Genomic DNA, 22,291 nt, shown 5'->3' with positions numbered 1-22,291 from the left:
AGCGACCCCGAAGGTTATCAATAGGGGAGCAAAAAATAGTAGAGGAATTGGTAGAAGAGTGGCTTCATAAAGGAATAATTCGGGTAAGTTTTTCAGAGTATGCTAGTCCAATAGTTTTGGTAAAAAAGAAAGATGGTTCGTCGAGGCTTTGTATTGATTATCGTCAACTAAATAAGAAAATAATAAAAGATGAATTTCCATTACCAATTATTGATAACTTGATTGATAAGCTCGGAGATGCTAAAATATTTAGTGTGTTAGATTTAAAGAATGGATTTTACCATCTCAAAATAAGTGAGGAATCTGTACCTTATACATCTTTCATAACTCACCATGGACAGTTTGAGTTTTTGCGTGCACCATTTGGTCTGTCCATATCACCTAAATATTTTTCGAGGTTTGTTTCAATAATTTTTTAGAGAGTTGATTGCGAAGGGCGTTATGGCAATATTTATTGATGATATAGTTATACCAGCGGTATCCGAGGCCCAAGCTGTTGAGAGGCTCAGACAGGTTCTAGATGTAGCGTCACAGAATGGATTGGAGATCAACTGGAAGAAAGCAAAGCTGGTATGTCACGAGATTGAGTATCTTGGACATTTAATTAAAGATGGTGAAATAAGACCAAGCCCTGACAAGATACAGGCAGTTGCTAAGTATCCAGAACCTAAAAATATTAAGCAAATCATGGGTTTCATTGGTTTAACCTCTTATTTCAGGAAATATATAAAAGATTATGCAAAAATAGCCAGACCTTTGACGAATTTAATGAAAAAGGAGTTCCCTTTATATTTGAGGATGAGCAAAGGTATGCTTTCAATATATTAAAACAAATGCTCACCAGTGAACCAGTGTTAAAGATTTATAACCCTAACCTACCAACCGAGTTGCACACTGATGCCTCAAGTTGTGCGTTAGCAGCTATATTGTTGCAATTGCATCCAGAAGGTGAACTTCATCCGGTTCATTACATGAGCCGCAAGACCACTGAAGCTGAAAGCAGATACTCTAGTTATGAGTTAGAAGCACTTGCAATTGTTGAAGCAGTAAGAAAGTTTAGACATTATTTATATGGTATACATTTCAAAATTGTAACTGACTGTAAAGCTTTTGAACAAACATTAAAGAAAAAGGACTTGACTCCAAAGGTGGCCAGGTGGGTCTTTCTATTGGACGAATATGATTATGTGATAGAACATAGAGCCGGGCACAAAATGCAGCACGCTGATGCCCTGAGCAGAAACCCATTTGTGGCTACAATTGTAAGTTTGCAAGAAGAGATAAGGAAAGGCCAGGAGGCTGATGACGAACTTAAGGCTATCAGAGAGATAATACTGAAAAGCGGACAGTATTGCGATTTTTGGTTAGATAATGGAATTTTGTACAAGGGTGAAGAGAAGCGATTGGTGGTACCTAGGAGTCTAGAGAAAGAAATAATACGGAAAATTCACCAAAAAGGGCATTTTTCAGTCAGAAAAATGAAAGAAGTAGTAGGAAAGGATTATTATTTAAAGAATATGAATAAAATGATTGAAGAAGTGGTCGTAAGCTGTATTCCCTGTTTACTCGCAACAAGAAAGGAGGGGAAGCAAGAAGGTTATCTTAACCCGATTAACAAAGAAGATATTCCTTTCCATACCCTTCATTTGGATCATATTGGACCCTTTACTGAAACAAGGAAGCAATATAACTATATTCTTACAATGATAGATGCCTTTACGAAGTTTATATGGCTTTTCCCAACTAAGTCAACATCAAGTGCAGAGGTACTCATGAAACTACAGATTCACCAGCAAACTTTTGGTAATCCATCCAGAATCATAACTGATAGAGGCACAGCATTCACCAGTAAAGATTTTGAAGCGTATTGTAAGGATGAAAATATACAACATATAAAGATAACGACTGGAGTGCCACGTGGAAATGGTCAGGTAGAGCGAGTTCATCGGATTCTGATTCCCATGTTAACAAAGCTGTGTTTAGAGGACAAGTCATTATGGTATAGACATGTAAGTCGAGTACAGAGAGCTATAAATAGCTCTTATCAAAGAGCAATAAATACTTCACCTTTTCAGTTGCTAACTGGAACGAAGATGAGATGTAAAGAAGACATTCAAGTGATGGAACTATTACAACAAGAAATTATTGAGAGTTATGATGAAAGTAGAGAAAGCTTAAGGCAAGAAGCCAAGCAGCAGATCCAAAAAATGCAGGATGAGAATAAAAAAGCATATGATAAGAAGAGAAAACCCAGTTCATCTTATGAGCTAGATGACTTAGTGGCTATTAAGAGAACGCAATTCGGACCAGGGCAGAAAGTTAAGCCTAAGTTTTTGGGGCCATACAGGGTTGTCAAAGTAAAAAGAAACGACAGGTATGATGTTGAAAAGCTGTATGACACAACAGAAGGACCAAACAAGACTTCTAGTTCTGCTGACCTGATGAAAAAATGCGTGAAACGGAATGTGTAATGTGTGAGCGAGAAGGAGGATGTTTTTGAAAATGGGAGTAGTTACAAGTATGGAGAATTAAGACGCAAGGAAAAAGACGTGTATTGTAAAATAATATAAAACAAGTACAAAGTGAAGAAAAATCTTTTATTTACAATATCCCACATAAATAATGTTTTAAATTCCCCGTACTGATTCCTGCGATAAAAAAAAATACCAAACTTACATCACCTTAGCTGATTAAGGAATACTCAGCCTTAGTTGGTAACGTAAAGAAGTAACTAACTTCAAAGCATTTGATCTTTGTTAAACGAAATCCTCTCTAGGTCAGCTGTCTACAGACAGCATTTTAAACGTCCAATTAGGGGTACAATTTTATAATTTCGTTCGCATCGGGACTCGAATTTGCTTTAGCAAAAAATAAAAGGCTTCGTTAATTTTTAACCTTTATATAATTGTACACGCCGTCATGAATAAAAATGCTTATTTTGTACACGTTTTTTTACTTTTTCTCCTTTGTTTACAAGAGATAGTTGTTTTGCGAGATTAGAAAAAAGAATGTGTAATGAAGTGTCATGAGCAGTGAATGGCTTTTATTAAAATTCAAGGGACGTGGAAACGGTTGTTTTTGCGTCTTGTATTTTTGCTGAATCGCAATTTGTGTTGTGTACAAAGGAAAGTATTATTACATGTTCACGCCTATATCTGCGAAGGGATAATTAAAAGCGTCGCTGGTGTATCATTGAGTTTACCATGTTATTTAATTTGCCGTATTGCCTTATTTTCTAACTTGAGCAGCTTACGCGAATTTTATTAAATTAAGGAATAAAAATAAATATTGTCCGAATTATAGACGTCCTTCGTTTCACTTTAGATTAAAGACAAATGGTCTTATTCATAATAAAACCCTTATCGAAGGTATAAATCTCAAATAGTTAAAACGTCCTATAAGCTTATCGAGCCTTCGATAAAATTTCTTATTCATAATGGTTTCATAAACGTCAGATAACAAAAAGGCCTTTAAATGTGCACAATGTTACCATTACGTAGAAAAAAAAATTAAAATAAGTTCTACCAATTACTACCAAGTTTTGTCTCTGGAAACAGACAATAAAAAAAATATCAGTCCATTGTCACAATGGCATTTGTCAACAAAGTAAACAAAATAAATACAGGAAGAAGATATATTATATGATGTTCTCGAAACTCTTTGTAAAACTTGGAACAACGAAGGCAGCAATTTGCGATAAAATGGTAGAGAAGTAAAAAGGGGTAGGAGGAAGACAAGATTGGTGCAGCTCTTTTCTGTATTTGAACGTTTGCGCTCTTCATGCCTGCGTTACTATTATTTTTTTTTACAAGATTATGTTAAAAAAATTGGTTAGGGAGCGGGTTCATATTCTTGAACATAAAATATCGACACGAACTACAATTTCATGTAGGTGTCGTAGATTCATTTGGGGGAGCTGTGTTAATTGAAATGTAATATTGCTACTCTTGCGTTGCGCATGTCCAACAATACGCACTACGATAGCCACTCTTAAAATATTCATATAAATAAAATATTAGGATAATATACAATAGTGATTATGTCCTCTGGTGGCATTCAGCACAAATAATAAAGTTAAAACAGCACATTGAAATAGGTATACAAGGAATAAATCAATTTTATTTTTTAGATCATACTCATTGTGCCTCCTCAGACCCCATTTCCAGTAGAAAATATAAAGGATATGTATGTATCCGTTTTATGCTATTATCATGTTTTAGGTAAGTCATAAGTAAAACATATTTTTGAGGTCTTTATTATGTAGTTAAAATAACAAAGAAAATAAATAAAAACGTTTATTTATCATGTAGGCATATAAAAGGCTCTTATGACAAGTCAACATATAATCAAATATGATTTACAATTTGTTCAATACACAGATTAAGGCATGCATATGATGCATTAGTATATTATAATCCACCACCACCTGGAAATATAAGGGAGGTATTAACAAATCATCATTAAGTAATTTCAATTTTATGCTATAATCCTGTGGGATACTACTGTTGTATATTTGAATAAATATTTTTTTTATTTGAGTATTATGTTGAATGCTTATACATTGCATAATTTCAGGTTTGTCCGACATCTGCAGAATAAATTGCAACAGTAGAAGTGCAACACAAGATAGAGTTGCATGCTATTCAGATGGACAATGAGCTCCAGTGGAATAAAAAAAATTACAACTGAGATATATTAATAAAAGAAAAATATACATTTTATAAAAGTAAATGACAATGACTAACTTTAATTATGTTGTATAATAAGTTCCCTTTCAGTGTGAACAACTTTAGTCTAAGTTTTGGGTCAATGATGATAATAATTTATTCTGATACCTCTTCAATATTGGACACACTGCTCTGTGGCATTTATCTCTCTTTGAGCAATTGCAATGTTGTGCAACACTGCAAGAGCCACAATAGTAGTCTTCACATTGTCAAATTTTAGATATGCCATGAAATAGACATTGAAAATGCTGTTTTCACACACCAAAGTTCTTGTTGCAATATCCGGGGAGTTATGAGTGCTGCTTTGCCATCTAACAATATATCTGATCTGATTAGCATCACAAGTCACCTACAACAATTCTTGAGTTTAGTTTATGCAAGAAAGTAAAACCTTATTTAATTTACAACTTTACATATTCCTAAAAATCTTACCTGAACAACAACATCGAGGGAATAATATCCTTTTCTATATAATATCAGGCTGCATCACCACCATATATTTTAATTTTATATGGGCGTAATAAATACAACCAATTATAGATGGGAAGCCTTTTACATGGTGAAATTCCAGCCTTAACAAGGGTTCCTCTGAAAAGAAGTGGGGCATAATTATAATCTGCAGTATATAATACGAGCGCATGCTCCACTCTGCTACATACATATACCACTGGTAGTGGCTTGAGATAATCAATAGAGATCTCCAACATCTTGCATCTATTAAGAAAACGAATCTAAAAGTAGGTCATCATTAGGTATACGTATTTACCGAAGTCTGTATAAATATGGAATAGGATTAACTTACCTCATGACGATCCCAACATGTCAATGCAGTTAATTAATACTTGCAATTCTGGTGATCTGCCACAAACTATACGGTGAAGCTGCAACTCTTCGCGGACTATCAGTCATTTATAAATGCAGCCGTATGTTTGGAAAATAATACCGTTTACGGAATTCATCATTATCCAGAAAATACGGATCGAATTTCTGACGACACATTTTTCTACCTAAAGCAGCCTAGCTTGCATTTTTAATACGTAACTAAATAAAATTACTTCTTGAAACGAAAATGATGGGCTACAAAGTCGAAATGTTGTTTACTTCTAAGTACATACTGACTTTGGCAACAAGCGTCAAACTCGAAACAGCTGACCGACGTCAGCCATTTTTGCTATCGAACGCTTAACATAGGTGTAAAGACGGGGGTTAGGCTCGATAAATCAAAGCATCTTTATCGGAGACTTTTAGCGCAATTGAACCATTATGAATACCAATTTTTTACATGCCTCCGATAACGCCCAGATAAACTTCCGATACTTCTGATAGTTTTATTATGAATAAGACCGAAAGTCTAATAAGACGCAATAATAATGACAATTAGAAATTTAAATAATTGAACACAAATAATGATAGTATTACTTCTATGTCGATAGTAGTCAAAGCTAGATCTCAAAATTCGCTATATTACATTCGCTTTGCTTTGATATCAAATATCCTTTAGCTTCGCTTAATGCAATATAACTCTATTACCCTTTTTACAATTGTCGAATTTTGAAAATATCGGGCTAATTGTATGGACCTTATCCTTCTCCAAATATTTTATTATTAAAATTAGAACACAATTTTGTTTAAAATAGTTAAACAAAATTGTGTTCTAATTTAAAACCTATTAAGTCATGCTAAAGTTAAAAGTTTGATTTACATCTACACATATTCTACCGGGTCAATAATTACGTTTCTAATAATGACACACTAGATAGGTATAATTACTGAAATAGCTTTCTGTTTGACGGTAATGTAAATCAATATTTTCTATGAAGGTAATTTAAAGCAATTTTCATTTACCCAGAACATTCTCGTATACTTCGCTACTACAACATCCAGGAAAAGAATATTTAAAATGTAATTGAATAATATTCTCTTGCCAAATAATGCCTGTTAAGAAAAACAACCTAATTGGACAGTGGATAAATATTTGAAATTTTTTGGGTGTGGCGGAAACTTAATCTTAAGACAGTTGAAAAGTTAAAATAAAAAGAACACATTTAACTCACCTGATAGCAATATGATGCCAACGGAAGTCGTACAATGGTACAGCTAAGTAAATAGACCGGGACGTCCCGGATCCCGCGTGGACTAGTCTGACTGCTCCCCTGCCGGCCAGTTCCAGGGAGAGAAATGAGCCTGTACGACGACGGGAACGCAGGGAGAACAGTGTCCCCTGGCCGTACCCACCGCTCTAGGAAAAGAAAAATTTGTACATAAAGTTGAATTAAAATCAATTAATACAATGAATATGAGACTATATCTTATAGATAATACAATTAAAGAAAAGCAGATTGGTGATAAATAAAACACAATCAGTAGTCTAAACAAATACTCCAAGACGTCATCCAGCTAAACGGTATGTAGTATCCGGAATGATGAAAATGATGAAAGGTACTATCTTGTACAGTTATCGCTCTTCTGCTTGAAAACGATTCATTTCTAGACAGTAACCTACCTGCGTTATAGTTTCTTGTTAAAACTCTTAATTCGAACTTTCACGCGATACTGTTTTTAGCAAATAGCAAGACAGCTGAGCTAATAGATGTAAACAATACTGATAAATTTCATTGTTAGATGACAATAATGGGAAAGGAAAATCTGTATTAATGATTATGTTTTGAATTAAACATTGTTATAATTCTTTATTCAAATATTCAAAATTGATACAAAAAGAAAACGAAGCGAAACTGTAATTGAAATCAATTCAAGTATTTTTATTTGTCGCTTCCTTGATTATTGGAATTCGTATCCGTTTCGAAGTCTCTAGAATGTTCGGGATTTATCTTTTCATTTCACAATCATTTTGGGCATGTTTCGGAACGCGATAATTGGGAGAGAAGTGATTTTATTTGACACTGGCTGTTTCCTTACGGATCTGTGCGGAAAAATGTGGGGGTTAAAAAGACACGTCGCTCGTTCCAGGCTTGGGCTTGTCATACTTTTATTTGTGACGGTTGGTTTTCGAATTCACAGAAAAAAAAATTAATAAAGGTTATAAATATCTCATATTTATTGTAATGTTACATACTATTCTTAATAATAATATAATAAATAATATCAGCCCTGTATTATACACTTGCCCACTACTGAGCACGAGCCTCCTCTACTACTGACAGGGATTAGGCCTTAGTCCACCACGCTGGCCTAGTGCGGATTGGTAGACTTCACACACCTTCGAAATTCCTATAGAGAACTTCTGAGATGTGCAGGTTTCCTCGCGATGTTTTCCTTCACCGTTAAAGCGAACGATAAATTCACAAAGAATACACACATGATTTTTTTAGAAAAGTCAGAGGTGTGTGCCCTTGGGATTTGAACCTGCGGACATTCGTCTTGGCGTCCGTTGCACACCGAACTAGGCTATCGCCGCTTTTTTTTCATACTATTCTTACTAATAATAAATTGTACCCAGTTTCACCTCAATTAGCTTTTTTAAGTTCATTTTGATGGAGTAAAGGAAATTATTTTTCTTTTTTTTTTATAAAACAATTCATCCCTGAACAGTCACTATTCACTACTATTTAGTATGGTTTTGTGAAGTAATTCCATTTCACTCAATAAATTTAGGCTTAAAAACAGTTCTTCTTGAGGCGAAAGAGGCATGATATTATATCACATCTTTTTCTCCTAAAATGTGATTTATTGTCATAATATTAATTCAAGCCGAATATTTATTGAAGCGCGAAGATATTTGTTCTAAAAAAGATATAGGCGATAGTTTATTCAATCGACCTTGATGTTTGAACGAATCCAACGATATATGATTTTCGTAACGATTTTCTTATAAGAAGAAACAAAACAGTTTTATTCTTGGTACAATATATGGTAACAAAAACAAAGAAGTATTGGTACTATGTGTATCATTTATTTAAGTAATTCAATATTATTTTTACGTAACTGATCTTAATCTATATATATAAAAATCAATTGCTGTTCGTTAGTCTCGCTAAAACTCGAGAACGGCTGAACGGATTTATCTTATCTTGGTCTTGAATTATTCGTGGAGGTCTAGGGAAGATTTAAAAGGTGAGAAAAATTCGAATAATTGCCGGGAAAATCCTCAAAACAGCATTTTTCTATTTCCCATACAAACGTTTTCTAATTAAAATGGAGAGTCAATTTGTAATTTATTACCGCTGCATAAAGTTCAAATTCGCGTGCGCGTTGGAGGATCGAATATCGCGTTCTGAAACTCAACAAAAGTGAAAGTGAATCGCGAACGCGACAAAATTGCATAGTCTCAAAATACATAGTACATAAATAGTGGTCGGCTTCGAGAAACTCAATTTTAGCTAACTTCAGTTGTTAATCTATACTATTATATAAAGCTGAAGAGTTTGTTTGTTTGTTTGTTTGAACGCGCTAATCTCAAGAACTACCGGTCCAAACTGAAAAATTCTTTTTGCGTTGGATAGCCCTTTGTTCGTGGAGTGCTATAGGCTATATATCATCACGCTATACCCAATAGGAGCGGGGCAGTAATGGCTAATCTCAGGAACTACCGAAAAATTATTTTTGCGTTGGATAGCCCTTTATTCGTGGAGTGCTATAGGCTATATATCATCACGCTATACCCAATAGGAGCGGGGCAGTAATGGCTAATCTCAGGAACTACCGAAAAATTATTTTTGCGTTGGATAGCCCTTTATTCGTGGAGTGCTATAGGCTATATATCATCACGCTATGACCCAATAGGAGCGGGGCAGTAATGGTTAATCTCAGGAACTACCGGTCCAAACTGAAAAATTCTTTTTGCGTTGGATAGCCCTTTGTTCGTGGAGAGCTATAGGCTATATATCATCACGCTATATTCAATAGGAGCGGAGCAGTAATGGCTAATCTCAGGAACTACCGATTCGAACTGAAAAAATATTTTTGTGTTGAATAGTCCTTTGTTTGTGGAGTGCTCAAAGTTATATATCATCACGCTATGACCAATAGGAGCGGAGCAGTAATGGCTAATCTCAGGAACTACCGGTTTCAACTGAAAAATTCGTTTTGTGTTGGATAGCCCTTTATTTGTGGACCGCTATAAGCTATATATCATCACGCTATGACCAATAGGAGCGGAGCAGTAATGGCTAATATCAGGAACTACCGGTTTGAACTGAAAAAATATTTTTGTGTTGGATAGCCCTTTGTTCCTGGAGTGCTATAGGCTATATAACATCATGCTATAACCAATAGGAGCGGAGCAGTAATGAAACATGTTGCAAAAACGGGGAAAATTATGAGTTTTGAGAGCTTCCGTTGCCTGCGCTGCGTAAACGGTTAAAGTTATGCAACAATGATGTATGACGGGATTGTTTCACTTAAAAAGTTCTAAATAATATAACAAAGTCCCCCGCTGCATCTGTCTGCCTTAACGTGTTAAACTCAAAAACTACCTAACGTATTAAGATGAAATTTGGTATAGAGACAGCTTGAGACCCTGGGAAGAACATAGGCTCCCGGGAAACTACTACTTTTATAACGGAAAACTTTAGCCTGAAAAACTTTATAACGCGGGCGGAGCCGCGAGCAAAAGCTAGTTTATTATAAAAAAATTAAGTATTAATATTGAGACGAAAATCATGCGCAAATCGAGCAATTGTTGATGAAATATTATGGAATTTTATTATACTTTTATTCATAATTCAATTTTTTATATCCCTAAATATATCGAAATACTATCAATGATCTTAAATAAAGGCAATAGAAATGTAATTGATTGTAAAACATTGATTGTACGTCATAAATTTAAATAAAACTTCGAAAACAATAGTAATAAAAAGCGATTATGAATAAAATTTCAAGTCGGTTTTTCGATTCATTGGCTGTGAAAATCGACTTAAAGAAGTTTTGAATTAAAATTAAAAATAAGTAAATCAGATACTAACTTTGAAAATCTTTAAGTCTTTGCGAAGTAACTATTTATTTTGTAAAAGTTTTGATTCGAACAGATGTTTGAATTAATTTTACTCTCTCTTATTTATGAACTAAAGATGTTCATTAACAAATTATAAAGTGCTCGACCGAAATGAAAAATCTGTTTAATATTCCAAATTCCAACCGGATTTTTTAATTTAGTCACCGTAGATTTTTTGTTAAATGATAAAACATTATTCATGTGCCGCGAGGTCAAAGAGATCAAAATATTTTTCAGACATTTTTCACAGTTTTTATTTTACTAGGCCATGAGTACATTAATATTTTTCAATAGCACAGATATTTTTTATTTTGTACAACAATCTTTAGTTAAAAGCGTACTTTTGTTATACCTACTTAGGTTCATTATGAGAATAAAAAGCCTTACAACTAGCAGCAACAACGCATTTAAGGCAAACAAAATTAAGTTCGAAACAAGTTTTATGGATTGAAAATAAATTCTTATCGGAACAGTGAAAATAGGATTCCGCCGAATTCTCAAATTGTGTTTTCGTTTCCTAAGAAGTTTTGGCATTAGAAGATTTTTATTTTCAATTGGAATAGTTTGGGGCAGCTGCGATTCCCTAATAGATATTCTTAAATCACTTTTTAAGTGTTTGAAACTTTAAGTTTTAGCTATAATTGATAGCATTATCGGGAGCGAAGTGATGGAATAAAATTAATGGTATTTCTCTGGCTACACTTAGAGGTCTAAAAAATATTAAAAAAAATATATTAATATAAAAATAAGAACTACACATTCGTGTTTGTTAACACTACTCATTATATTTTATTATTACTTTTGGTATATTTAATAGGTTTCTAAAATAAATACATCAAATAGTCGCGCACACAGTCCTAATTTCTTCTTACTTATATAGTAATCTTGTGTAGTATAACAATTAGTAGGCGTTTAGTACTCGAAATACGACAATTAAATGTTAGCCACATTTAATAATCTCATCTAACTAAATTCATAAACGCGATTTTTTTTTAAATTGTTTGGCTGTTTGTTATATGTAAATGCAGAAACAGCTAAACCAATTTAGATACAATTTAGCGCACGGATATACCTTGTCTTTAATTAGCAAACTATTTTTTATCTCGATAGTTTACTCCTATGGTAAATTATGGCATTTTAACCATATTCTTTCAATTTATGGTGCTGGCATTCTACAGATTTCTGGCAAGGTTTCATCCAACAATTGCAGAGGCTAATATAAAATGTACGATAGATTCACTTACCTCCGGTCGTAGCCTCAAAGATACGAAAAGCGTGAACTCCCTCGGGAAAGTCTTCCCCGCGCCGAAGAGTTCTGATGACGCTATCCAGATGTAAGAGTTGGGCCTCAGGCTGAACGCGTGAGGTCTGTCCGAGACTGGACCCCAGCGCGCCTGCGCGGGGTGGAAGTTACGCCTGGCTCCAGGGGCGAGTGGATTTATTGTCCCTGGACAAAAATATAATGTGACTGATATGAGACTGAATGACTAATTTCAAACACTTAATCACAAAACAAATCTTGGTAGTCACGAGTAGCAGTGGATATAAAGAATAACGAGGAAATACGTGTAACAATACAATCCGTCGGGTAGTTATAAGTTGCATGATAATACTAGTCGACACTAGTGGTAGGGTAATGTACGGGTGGGGTAAATTCAATATAAAAGGCCGGACGACTGACTAGACGGGCAGTCGCGTTTACGCTGCTACAACTGAATTATTGTTGGATTGTATTTATCTATTACAAGTTATAAATAAATACTGTAGTTGATTTATCGTCTTTTCTTTTATAACTCAGAAGAAGTGGGATCATAGCCACAGTACAGCAGAAATATCATTTTAAAAAAAAATGGATGATGATACTGACGGTCGTGATCAACTGGACCCACTAAGTCCTATATTGAAGGGAATCACGGCGACTGCAGAGATACATAACCCACCACCGGAAACTAGTAAAAGAGACCGGCAGGATCGCAACCTACGGAGAATTTTGATGACTCCCAATAAGACCAGAGTGCGTGACCAGAGCCAAAGCTGCGGACGGGACCGGAGTCGAAGACTTGACCGAAACCGCGCACGCTGCCTGGACAGGAGCCGGAGCCGTCATGGAAGTTATGGACACGGCCGGAGCTGCAGCCGTAGATATAAACTGAGTCGTGACCGTGAACGGAGTCATGATCATGGTTGGAGCCACGATCGTGGACGTTGCCCGAGTCGCGATCGTGGACGGAACCGCGATCGTGGATTTAGCCAGAGCCGCAATCGTGGACGGAACCACGATTGTGGACGTAGTCGGAGCCGCAATCGTGGACGGAACCACGATTGTGGACGTAGTCGGAGTCGCAATCGTGGACGGAACCACGATTGCGGACGTAGTCGGAGTCGCAATCGTGGACGGAACCACGATTGCGGACGTAGTCGGAGCCGCGATCGTGGACGGAATCACGATCGTGGACGTAGCCGAAGCCGCGATCGTGGACGGAATCACGATCGCGGACATAGCCGGAGCCACGATTGTGGACGGAATCACGATCGTGGACGTGGATGTAGCTGGAGCCTAGACCGTGAACATAGTCGGAGCCACGATCGAGGACGCGGTCAGAAACATGCAGGGAGCTGTATTTCTAATAGTTATGGGCGAGATCATTTTCCAGGAAAGCTTCGCGGTCAAATACAGAGCCCAGGAAGGGAAAATCAAGAGACCAGGAGGTCTAAGTATAACTCAACTTCATTATTTATTGACCAAATACTTAAAGTAATGAAAAGTAGTGAACGTGATAGTTTCCCAGTCCTGAATGTTGTGCCTGAATTTGATCCATTGCAGAAGGGGCAAACTATTACTATATGGCTTAACAAAGTTGACGAATGCGCCGAAATTTACAAATGGAACGATAGACAAACTATCCACTATGCCTTGCCAAAACTTACGGGTCATGCCAAGCTGTGGTATCAAGGTTTACCGTCTCTCAAGCGATCATGGGCCGAATGGAAGATTCTATTAACGGAATCATTCCCTGCATCTGAAAATTATGCAGAATTACTGACCGAGATGCTGAATACAAGGGCTCGATTCGGAGAGTCGCTCGAATTATATTACTTCCTTAAAATAAATTTACTAAATCGCTGCAAAATTTTTGGCAAGGAAGCGATTGATTGCTTGATACATGGTATTGAGGATAGAGGAGTTAGAGTTGGAGCCCAGGCAGCTAGCTTTATGAAAACCGAACAAGTTTTACAATTTTTCAAAAGTTTAAAACCGCAAACGAAGGAAGCTGACAGCAAAAAGGATAGAAAACCTTTATACAGCACAAGCCGAACGGCTGCCAAAGTCGATACTGGAACTCCGTTCGTATCGAGACAACGTCCTGAAAGCATTACGTGTTTCAATTGCAAAGAGAAAGGACACCCTTGTTCTAAATGCCCAAGACCCATAATTAGATGTTCATATTGTCGTTTGGTTGGGCATACAAATGCCGACTGTCCCAAGAAAAATGAAAAACCTGAGTGTGGAGACATAAACATTTTAAGGGTTCTTTTAGACGGGAATACAGAAAACAGTACTTCCAACTTTCACAGAAATACTCCACACAATTCACCTTGTGAAAATACTGGCAGTAAATACAAGTTAACCATAGAAATTAATGGAAAGCCAGTGCTTTGCCAGGTCGATTTAGGTAGTGAAGCTACATTAATTCGAAAAACCGAAGCACTAAAGCTCGGTCTACAATGGGCAACGGCAGTAGGTACAATACTACGGGGATTGGGCAATATACCGTATGAACCAATAGGCAAAACAATAGTTGATATTAACGTGCATGGCATTATTGAAATCGGTGTTGAAGTTTTTATTATTGATGATCAATTAATTAACAGCCCTATACTTTTAGGACATACTTTTACCGAGCGACCGAACGTCCGAATTATTAAGACCGCAACAGATTTAAAATTTGAAAGATTGGATGAATGTAACGATGTCAAAATATTACTAAGAACTAAAAAGGACATCATCATTGATATAGGTAAAATGGAAGCTGTTCTAGTAAATGCTAGCGATCAATTTAGTGGGCCCATATATGTGGACGGATCAGTAAGAGGGTGTGTTGGAAATGAATATTTTCTATTGCCTGGTCAATATAACATCCATGCGGGTACTTGCTTATTATTAATCCAAAATTTAGGTTCAAAAATCGTAGATTTACCAAAAGGGACCCTTATTACCCGGGCTAGATACTTAGGTTCTGTAAAAGAGCACCTTAACATAACATGTGATTGGGAATCTGATACTACACGTATATGTAGTGGAGAGGAGCTTTCAGTTGACGAGAAGCGGAGGTTAGATATTTTGTTACAAAAATACCAATCTAGTTTCTCTAGAAGTTTACATGACTTAGGTTACACTACTGAAACGGAGATGGTAATTCAGCTGAAAAATTCTGAACCAGTAGTATACCGTCCCTACCGAATGTCCCATTCGGAAAGACTGCATGTCCAAAACATGATTAATGAGATGATGGAATGTGGGATAATCCGTGAGTCCAAATCCCCATATGCCAGCCCAATAGTATTAGTTAACAAGAAATCTGGCGAGAAACGCCTTTGTGTAGATTATCGCGCACTTAACAATAGAACCAAACGTGATCACTATCCTCTCCCTCGTATTGAGGACCTGTTGGATCGATTGTCAGGAAACACGGTATTCACTACACTCGACTTGGCATCGGGATATCACCAGATACCGATTGCCGAAGAATCTATAGAAAAGACTGCGTTCGTTACTCCAGACGGGCAATATGAGTATACCCGCATGCCCTTTGGACTAGCTAATGCACCAGCAGTATTTCAGAGGCTGATGCATAAGATCCTTCGTGATGTCAAATACGTTGTTATTTACATGGACGATATCTTGATACCAGCTGTGTCATTCCAGGAGGGACTTACCCGATTGGAAAAAGTACTCTCGATACTACAACAAAGCGGTCTCACGTTAAAAAAGGAAAAATGCAGTTTTTTCCAATCCAAGATCGATTTCTTGGGTTTTGAGATCAGCAAGGATGGAATCAAACCCGGATTAAAGAAAATTGAAGCTGTGTCAAAGTTTTCCCCACCGACCAATCAGCATGAAGTCAGAAGATTTCTCGGTCTCGCAAGCTTCTTCAGGAGATTCGTTAAAGATTTTTCATTAATAGCACGACCCTTGACTGCATTGCTAAGGAAGAATGCCGCGTGGAAATGGGGTTTAGTAGAGGAAGCTGCTTTTGATACATTAAAACGTCATCTAATCCAACGACCGGTACTTGCGTTGTACGACCACACAGCAGAAACGCAATTACATACGGATGGGAGTAAATTGGGGTTGGGAGGTATTTTGCTGCAACGTACTGGCACAAACCCCTGGAATCCTGTCGCTTATTACAGTCGACAAACGACCAGCGATGAGCAGAAATTACATTCTTTCGAACTCGAGACTCTAGCAGTGGTAAGTTCACTTAACAAATTTAGAGTATACTTACTTGGCATTAAGTTCACAATCATCACAGATTGTAATGCGCTACGTTCTACTTTTACAAAAAGAGATCTTATTCCCCGTATCTCGAGATGGTGGATACAATTTCTAGAATACGATTGTGAAATTCAATACAGAGCGGGGAACAAAATAGCGCATGTGGATGCATTGAGTAGAAACCCCGTTTTCAATGCAGATGAACAGGTAACGCATACTATAGATGTTTTATCGGTCAACATAGAGGATTGGATCACAACTGTCCAATCTGGATATGCCGAAATTCGACGTATAAAAGAGGTCTTGGAAGATCCATCTTCTGTTAAGATTGCAAATATACAAAAGGATTATAAGTTAAAGAATGGTAAGATATTCAGAGTTATCGATGAAAATACAACACGCTGGGTTGTGCCAAGGGGAGTTCAATGGCAGTTACTTAAGGCCAACCATGACGACGTAGGACATTTCGGGTCCGATAAAACCTTGCAACGCCTACGCTCCTATTACTGGTTCCCTAAAATGAGGCGGTTTACTAAGAAATACGTATCCGCCTGTTTAGAATGTGCTCATCATAAGATCCCAGCAGGAGCGAAAGAAGGAGAACTACACCCTATTCAAAAAGTAGAGATCCCATGCCACACAATACACGCTGACCATTTGGGACCATTTATACGTAGTAAGAAAAAGAACTCCTTTTTATTAGTAATTATAGATTCCTTTTCCAAGTACGTTAACCTGGCACCGGTACGTAGTACCAAATCTAAGGCGAGCATTAAGGTATTTAAAAATCTTTTCAGTTATTTCGGAACCCCAACTAGGTTAATAACGGATAGAGGAACTAGCTTTACAAGTAAGAAGTTTAAGGAGTTCATACACAAGCTGGGTATAAAACATATATTAAACTCTGTTGCCACTCCCCGTGCCAATGGGCAAGTCGAGCGATATAATCGCACGATTTTATCCGCTCTTAGTACAATGACACACGAGAAAAATCCCGAAAAGTGGGACGACTATATTCAGGATATTCAATTGGGCATCAACTCTTCTACACACGAAGTGACAAAAAGGGCACCCAGTGAACTACTGTTTGGCAAGAAAATAACTAATCCATCACAAAGTAATTTATTAAATAACATTATCGACGATATGGAGGGTGGTAGAATGAACGAAAGCTTAGACGTAACCCGGGATCAAGCCAGTAAACTTATAATTGAACATCAAAACCGCAGTAAACAGAGATACGATAGATGTAGAAAAAAATGTACTGAATATAAGGAAGGGGATCTTGTTAGAGTAATGAAAACAATAATAGGAGGTACAGGACAATCCAGAAAACTTGAATCAAAATGTCGAGGACCCTATAGGATTAAAAAGATACTGCCTAATGATCGTTTCGTTATAGAGGATACGCCATTAACTAAGAAGGGTAGACGTTATGAGGGAATCATATCCATAGATAAAATATATCCGTGGCTCAGTTTTGACAATGACCCGACTGATGATTATTATCAAGTGACGGAAGCTCTTGTGAGTAGCAGAATACGGCTGCATATGTATATATATGCGTGTATGACGTTCGCTCGCAGGTTACCACATTCAAACTAAAGTAGATATCATTTTCAAACCCGATTTATAATAATAACAATAAAAAAATATGGTGTTTACTAGTTTTTGGTCATATCAGCTGATTTATAGTTTTTCCTTTTTTTATTATGACTGAACAGATTAATCCTATCAGTACTCAGTAATAATTATTAACGCGTACTACTGAAACGAGGGGACTCGTTTGATGACGGATGGCCGACTGTAACAATACAATCCGTCGGGTAGTTATAAGTTGCATGATAATACTAGTCGACACTAGTGGTAGGGTAATGTACGGGTGGGGTAAATTCAATATAAAAGGCCGGACGACTGACTAGACGGGCAGTCGCGTTTACGCTGCTACAACTGAATTATTGTTGGATTGTATTTATCTATTACAAGTTATAAATAAATACTGTAGTTGATTTATCGTCTTTTCTTTTATATACGAGTTATTGTTTTGATAAATTATATTTACTAAAGTAACAAATCAGCTTCGAAAGATGCTTCAAGACTTTTAACAAGTTTATCAATAACAGTGGTATTCTCAACCGCATGAGAGTCTGTCTTAACCGCAGCATAGTTTGTACTATGATCAAGATTTCAATTTAAAAAAGACTAGTTACATAAATTAATTAATTTTATTTATTTACCTACTTTATACATTAATGTTTAAATTACTTAATGTCAAAATAAAGGACATACAGCCGTTTTCAATAAAAAATCTCAATCTTCAATCCGATTCCGAGAATGAACCAATCAAAATAACTCATTCGTAAGCACAAAAAAACCTTTGTTCTGATTGGTCCAAAAAAGGGATGAGATTTTTTTATTGAAAAAGGTAGCCTAGTTGCGCCTCTGCATACCCCTTCGGAGATAAATGCGTGATGTGTGTGTGTGGTGGAGGCATCATCTACTGGTTCACCTTTGGATGGTGCAGAGATGGAACGATATAAGTGGGTGTAATCGGGTAATTTCATTAACACACCTATGTCATCATCATTAATCATCTAAAATTAACAAAACCTATAAGTGTAAGTTACCATACATCCAATTTCCGTTTGTCATAATTTCTATGCTCTGGCGAACATCAAAAATAATGTGTCGATCGACCTTCTGGAATGTTCACGTATTATTACCAATACCTGAGTGTTGTTATGTAATAGGTCTTTTAGAATATGTCTGAGTATTAACGAATTGTCTGTTCGTGTCACCAAGGAGTCGCATTCTCTGTTGTTTTCTCGATTTAAGAGTGTATTATAGATAACGTGTTTTTGGAGATTTAAGCATCTAATGACTTTTCTTTATATACACGGCAAAGTGCTCCACTGCATCTGATGGTAAGTGGAGTGGAGTCCAATAGAATGCCGACTGACGAGAGATGGTTACCCCTCGGCAGTCGACACAGTTATGCCGTCCTGTTGGATATAGATGTACACAGGCTGATCCCGGAACGCGACGCACTTACATGAGCGATGGCGATTTTAACACCTTGTGTACGGTGGTCGCTATCCAGGCGCATATAAAATATATCCTACCACCAGAAACTGGCTCTGGATGACCTGCATTTTTGTCATATAAATTTTATTTATCGTTTCGGTGTTGCTACTATTAATATGGTCTCTTTTACCATCACACGAGCTACTTGCTCGCACTTTCATTGGTAATATAAAACAACTAGCTTTTGCTCGCGGCTTCGCCCGCCTGAAGGGGTTTTCCGGGATAAAAATTCCGCTACATATTTTCCCAGGATAAAAAGTAGCCTTGACCTTCCCAGGGTCTTAAACTATTTCCATACCAAATTTCATAAAAATCTGTTTAGTATATTTTGAGAAAATCGATAACATACAACTGCATATAAACTACATATGTCAGAATTGGATACAATATTTGAAACCACATCAATAAGTTATTAGCGTTGACATCAGCGGCAATAGATGACTGTTGAATAGAATATTACGTGGAAACTAGTTAATTAGAGTAATTAGTTAATTAGTTAATTAGCGGTAAGAGCCATGAATATTGCAAGTAGATTATTTACATAAAAAGACTGGCATTTATTGAAGAGGATGTACTACGTTCGTATTTTTTTATTGCTTTGAATGACGAGACGAGCTTGCCGTTCGCCTGATGGTAAGAGATACGACCGCCCATAAACAGTAGAAACATCATCCAACACCTTGAATTATAAAGTATTGTTTGGTATTCCACTGCGCTCGCCATCCTGAGACGGCAGATGTTTAGTCTTATGTCCAGTGGTTACACTAGCTACAATGTCCTTCAAACCAGAATACAACAGTGAATATACGCTGCTGCTTGGCGACAGAAATAGATATTGCAGTGGTACCTGCCCAGGCGGACTTTCACATATAAGAGACCTACCAGTAGACTTAAAACCTTTTTAGAAATATCTCCTCAAGGATGAGCGCACTTACGCTTACGCTTATTATCTCCGAAAGAGTAGGCAAAGTATACAACTGGTGTATCAACTTTTTGCCGTGCGTATTCCTATGATCTGATAGGGGCAAGCCTATCGCCATATCGGGCACGATGTTTTGACTGCGAGCTGGTACTGAGTAGAAAAACCTCATCACTTTGCCCGACCCGGGAATCGAATCTGAAACCTCCGTAGCCGTACCGTAATACGTGGCAATTATAAAAAAGTTAATTCAAATACTTTTACTAATAAGGCAATCTTCTTGTTTCATAAAAGTCAATGTTTCTGAATTTGTAGCGGTCAATTTATGAAATTATTAAGCCGATTCTAAAAAACCTTTACAAGCAAAAAGCTACCTTATTTCTGAGTAGAATAAATAATATTTTATTCACATTCCGTGAAAAATCTTTCAAAATTATAAGTAAAAACCAGTTAAAACTAAGTTTGCATAAGCCTGGGATTCTGTTCTACTTTTAATTAAATCGGAACCCAAAAGACCGGTTGCCAGACTTTAAGACACTGTGATCTAATTTTGCGTAGATCGGACCGTCAACAACTAAAAAAATGGTTAATTGTAATTACGTACATAGATATTGTAACTTTGACTTCGGACGACCAACACCTCAGTCCGCCCCGTGACCTTAAATGCTACAATCTTCGAAATGTCGGGAGAAAATTGTAATATAAAATCCGAAAAATAGTTTCATTTCAACAGTATGTTTAATCAATATATCACAAAATGTCGGGAGAAAGTTATAATATAAAAACACCATAAAATCCGAATAATATTTTTATTTCAGTTAAAGTTATGTTTAATCAATATATCAAACAGTAAGCCTCGGTGGCGTAGTTGTACTGCATGCGCGGTACGGCAGTGCTCTGTGGTCCTTGGTTCGAATCCCGGGTCGGGCAAAGTGATATTTGGGTTTTTCTGCTCAATATCAGCCCGGAGCCTGGAATTTGTGCCCGATATGGCGATAGGCTCGCCCCCTATCACATCCTGGGACGGAACACACTCGGCGAAAAGTGGGTGCCTTGCTTGCACCTCTGCATACCCCTTCGGGGATAAATGCGTGATGATGCGTGTGTGTCAAACAGTAATCATCAAATGATTCGCGTATAATCGAAATAGACTGAACTCACGCGTCCGTTGTTAAATCAACTTGTAACATATGCCAGTCGTGTACTCGCTCTACATACACATTGAAACATGCTCATGACTGCCTCGGCGTGGTTACATTGCGAACGCGATACAACCACGGCACTGAGGTACGAGTTCGAATCCTGGATCGAGCAAATCTAAATAGGGTTTTTCTGCTCAGTATCAGCCCTGAGTCTGGAAGTTGTGCCCGATGCGGAGATAATTTTGCCCTCTATCATATCATGGAACGGAACATACATGGCGATAGGCAATAGGAGCCATAGATGTACGTCTTCGAAGATAAAAGCGTAATATGTGTTTTTGTTTGTTTTGTGATTCTTGTGCGTTGCAGTCCAATTGGATTCATAACTAGTACATCTTGCAAATTAGTTTTAATTATATATCAAGTTACCTTGATGCACCTATACGCCTTATTTATCTCTGTACTAAAGCTTGACTGGGAGAGAATGTCTTTAGAATTAAGCCCGCCGATACGCCTTTGTATATAAATTGCAAATAAATAAATATGATAGTAACCCTTCCAACAAGAAATGAACCTTTAAATTAATAGATTAGAGATCTATTTTGAATGGTACAAGTCACTAATTGGCGTGTAAGCTGAGGAGCCTGTGATTGAATCATCAAAAATAACTTCCAAGCATTGAACTCCAATTCATCAAAATGTCGAGAACACCTTGTTCGCTCGATAGAAATAGTTTGGCAAGTTCAAGTCAACGTATCGATTTCACGTGACGTCGGCCCCGTTAACGAGCTAGTCTGCAAATAATATGAAATCCAATATTCGTTTACGTTCCGGCGCGGTAGACTTTCTAGGTAAAATCAGGTTTAGCCTAACTTTAACTTTGCTCTCCGTGTTACTCAATTTGCAGCAGGTATGCACACTTCTGGTTCTTTTTTTGCGATTTGTAGTTTCGTCATTGTTTTA

General features: G+C 37.0%; 1 protein-coding gene across 1 annotated transcript in view; it reads right to left on the bottom strand.

Annotated features, from left to right (window-relative positions):
- LOC115440360 overlaps positions 1-22,291 on the bottom strand; it is a 77,144-nt gene that overhangs the window by 5,140 nt on the left and 49,713 nt on the right. Inside the window, exons 6-7 of the mRNA XM_030164624.2 lie at positions 11,928-12,130; positions 6,782-6,966 (exon numbers count right to left, since the gene is read on the bottom strand). Of these exons, the coding sequence (XP_030020484.2) occupies positions 6,782-6,966; positions 11,928-12,130 (388 nt within the window). The remainder of the gene's footprint in view (positions 1-6,781; positions 6,967-11,927; positions 12,131-22,291) is intronic.

The sequence above is a fragment of the Manduca sexta genome, chromosome 19 (assembly GCF_014839805.1).
Source record: "Manduca sexta isolate Smith_Timp_Sample1 chromosome 19, JHU_Msex_v1.0, whole genome shotgun sequence".
Lineage (NCBI taxonomy): Eukaryota > Metazoa > Arthropoda > Insecta > Lepidoptera > Sphingidae > Manduca > Manduca sexta.
The sequence above is the reverse complement of the archived record's forward strand: the minus strand, read 5'-3'. Positions and strand labels throughout refer to the sequence as shown.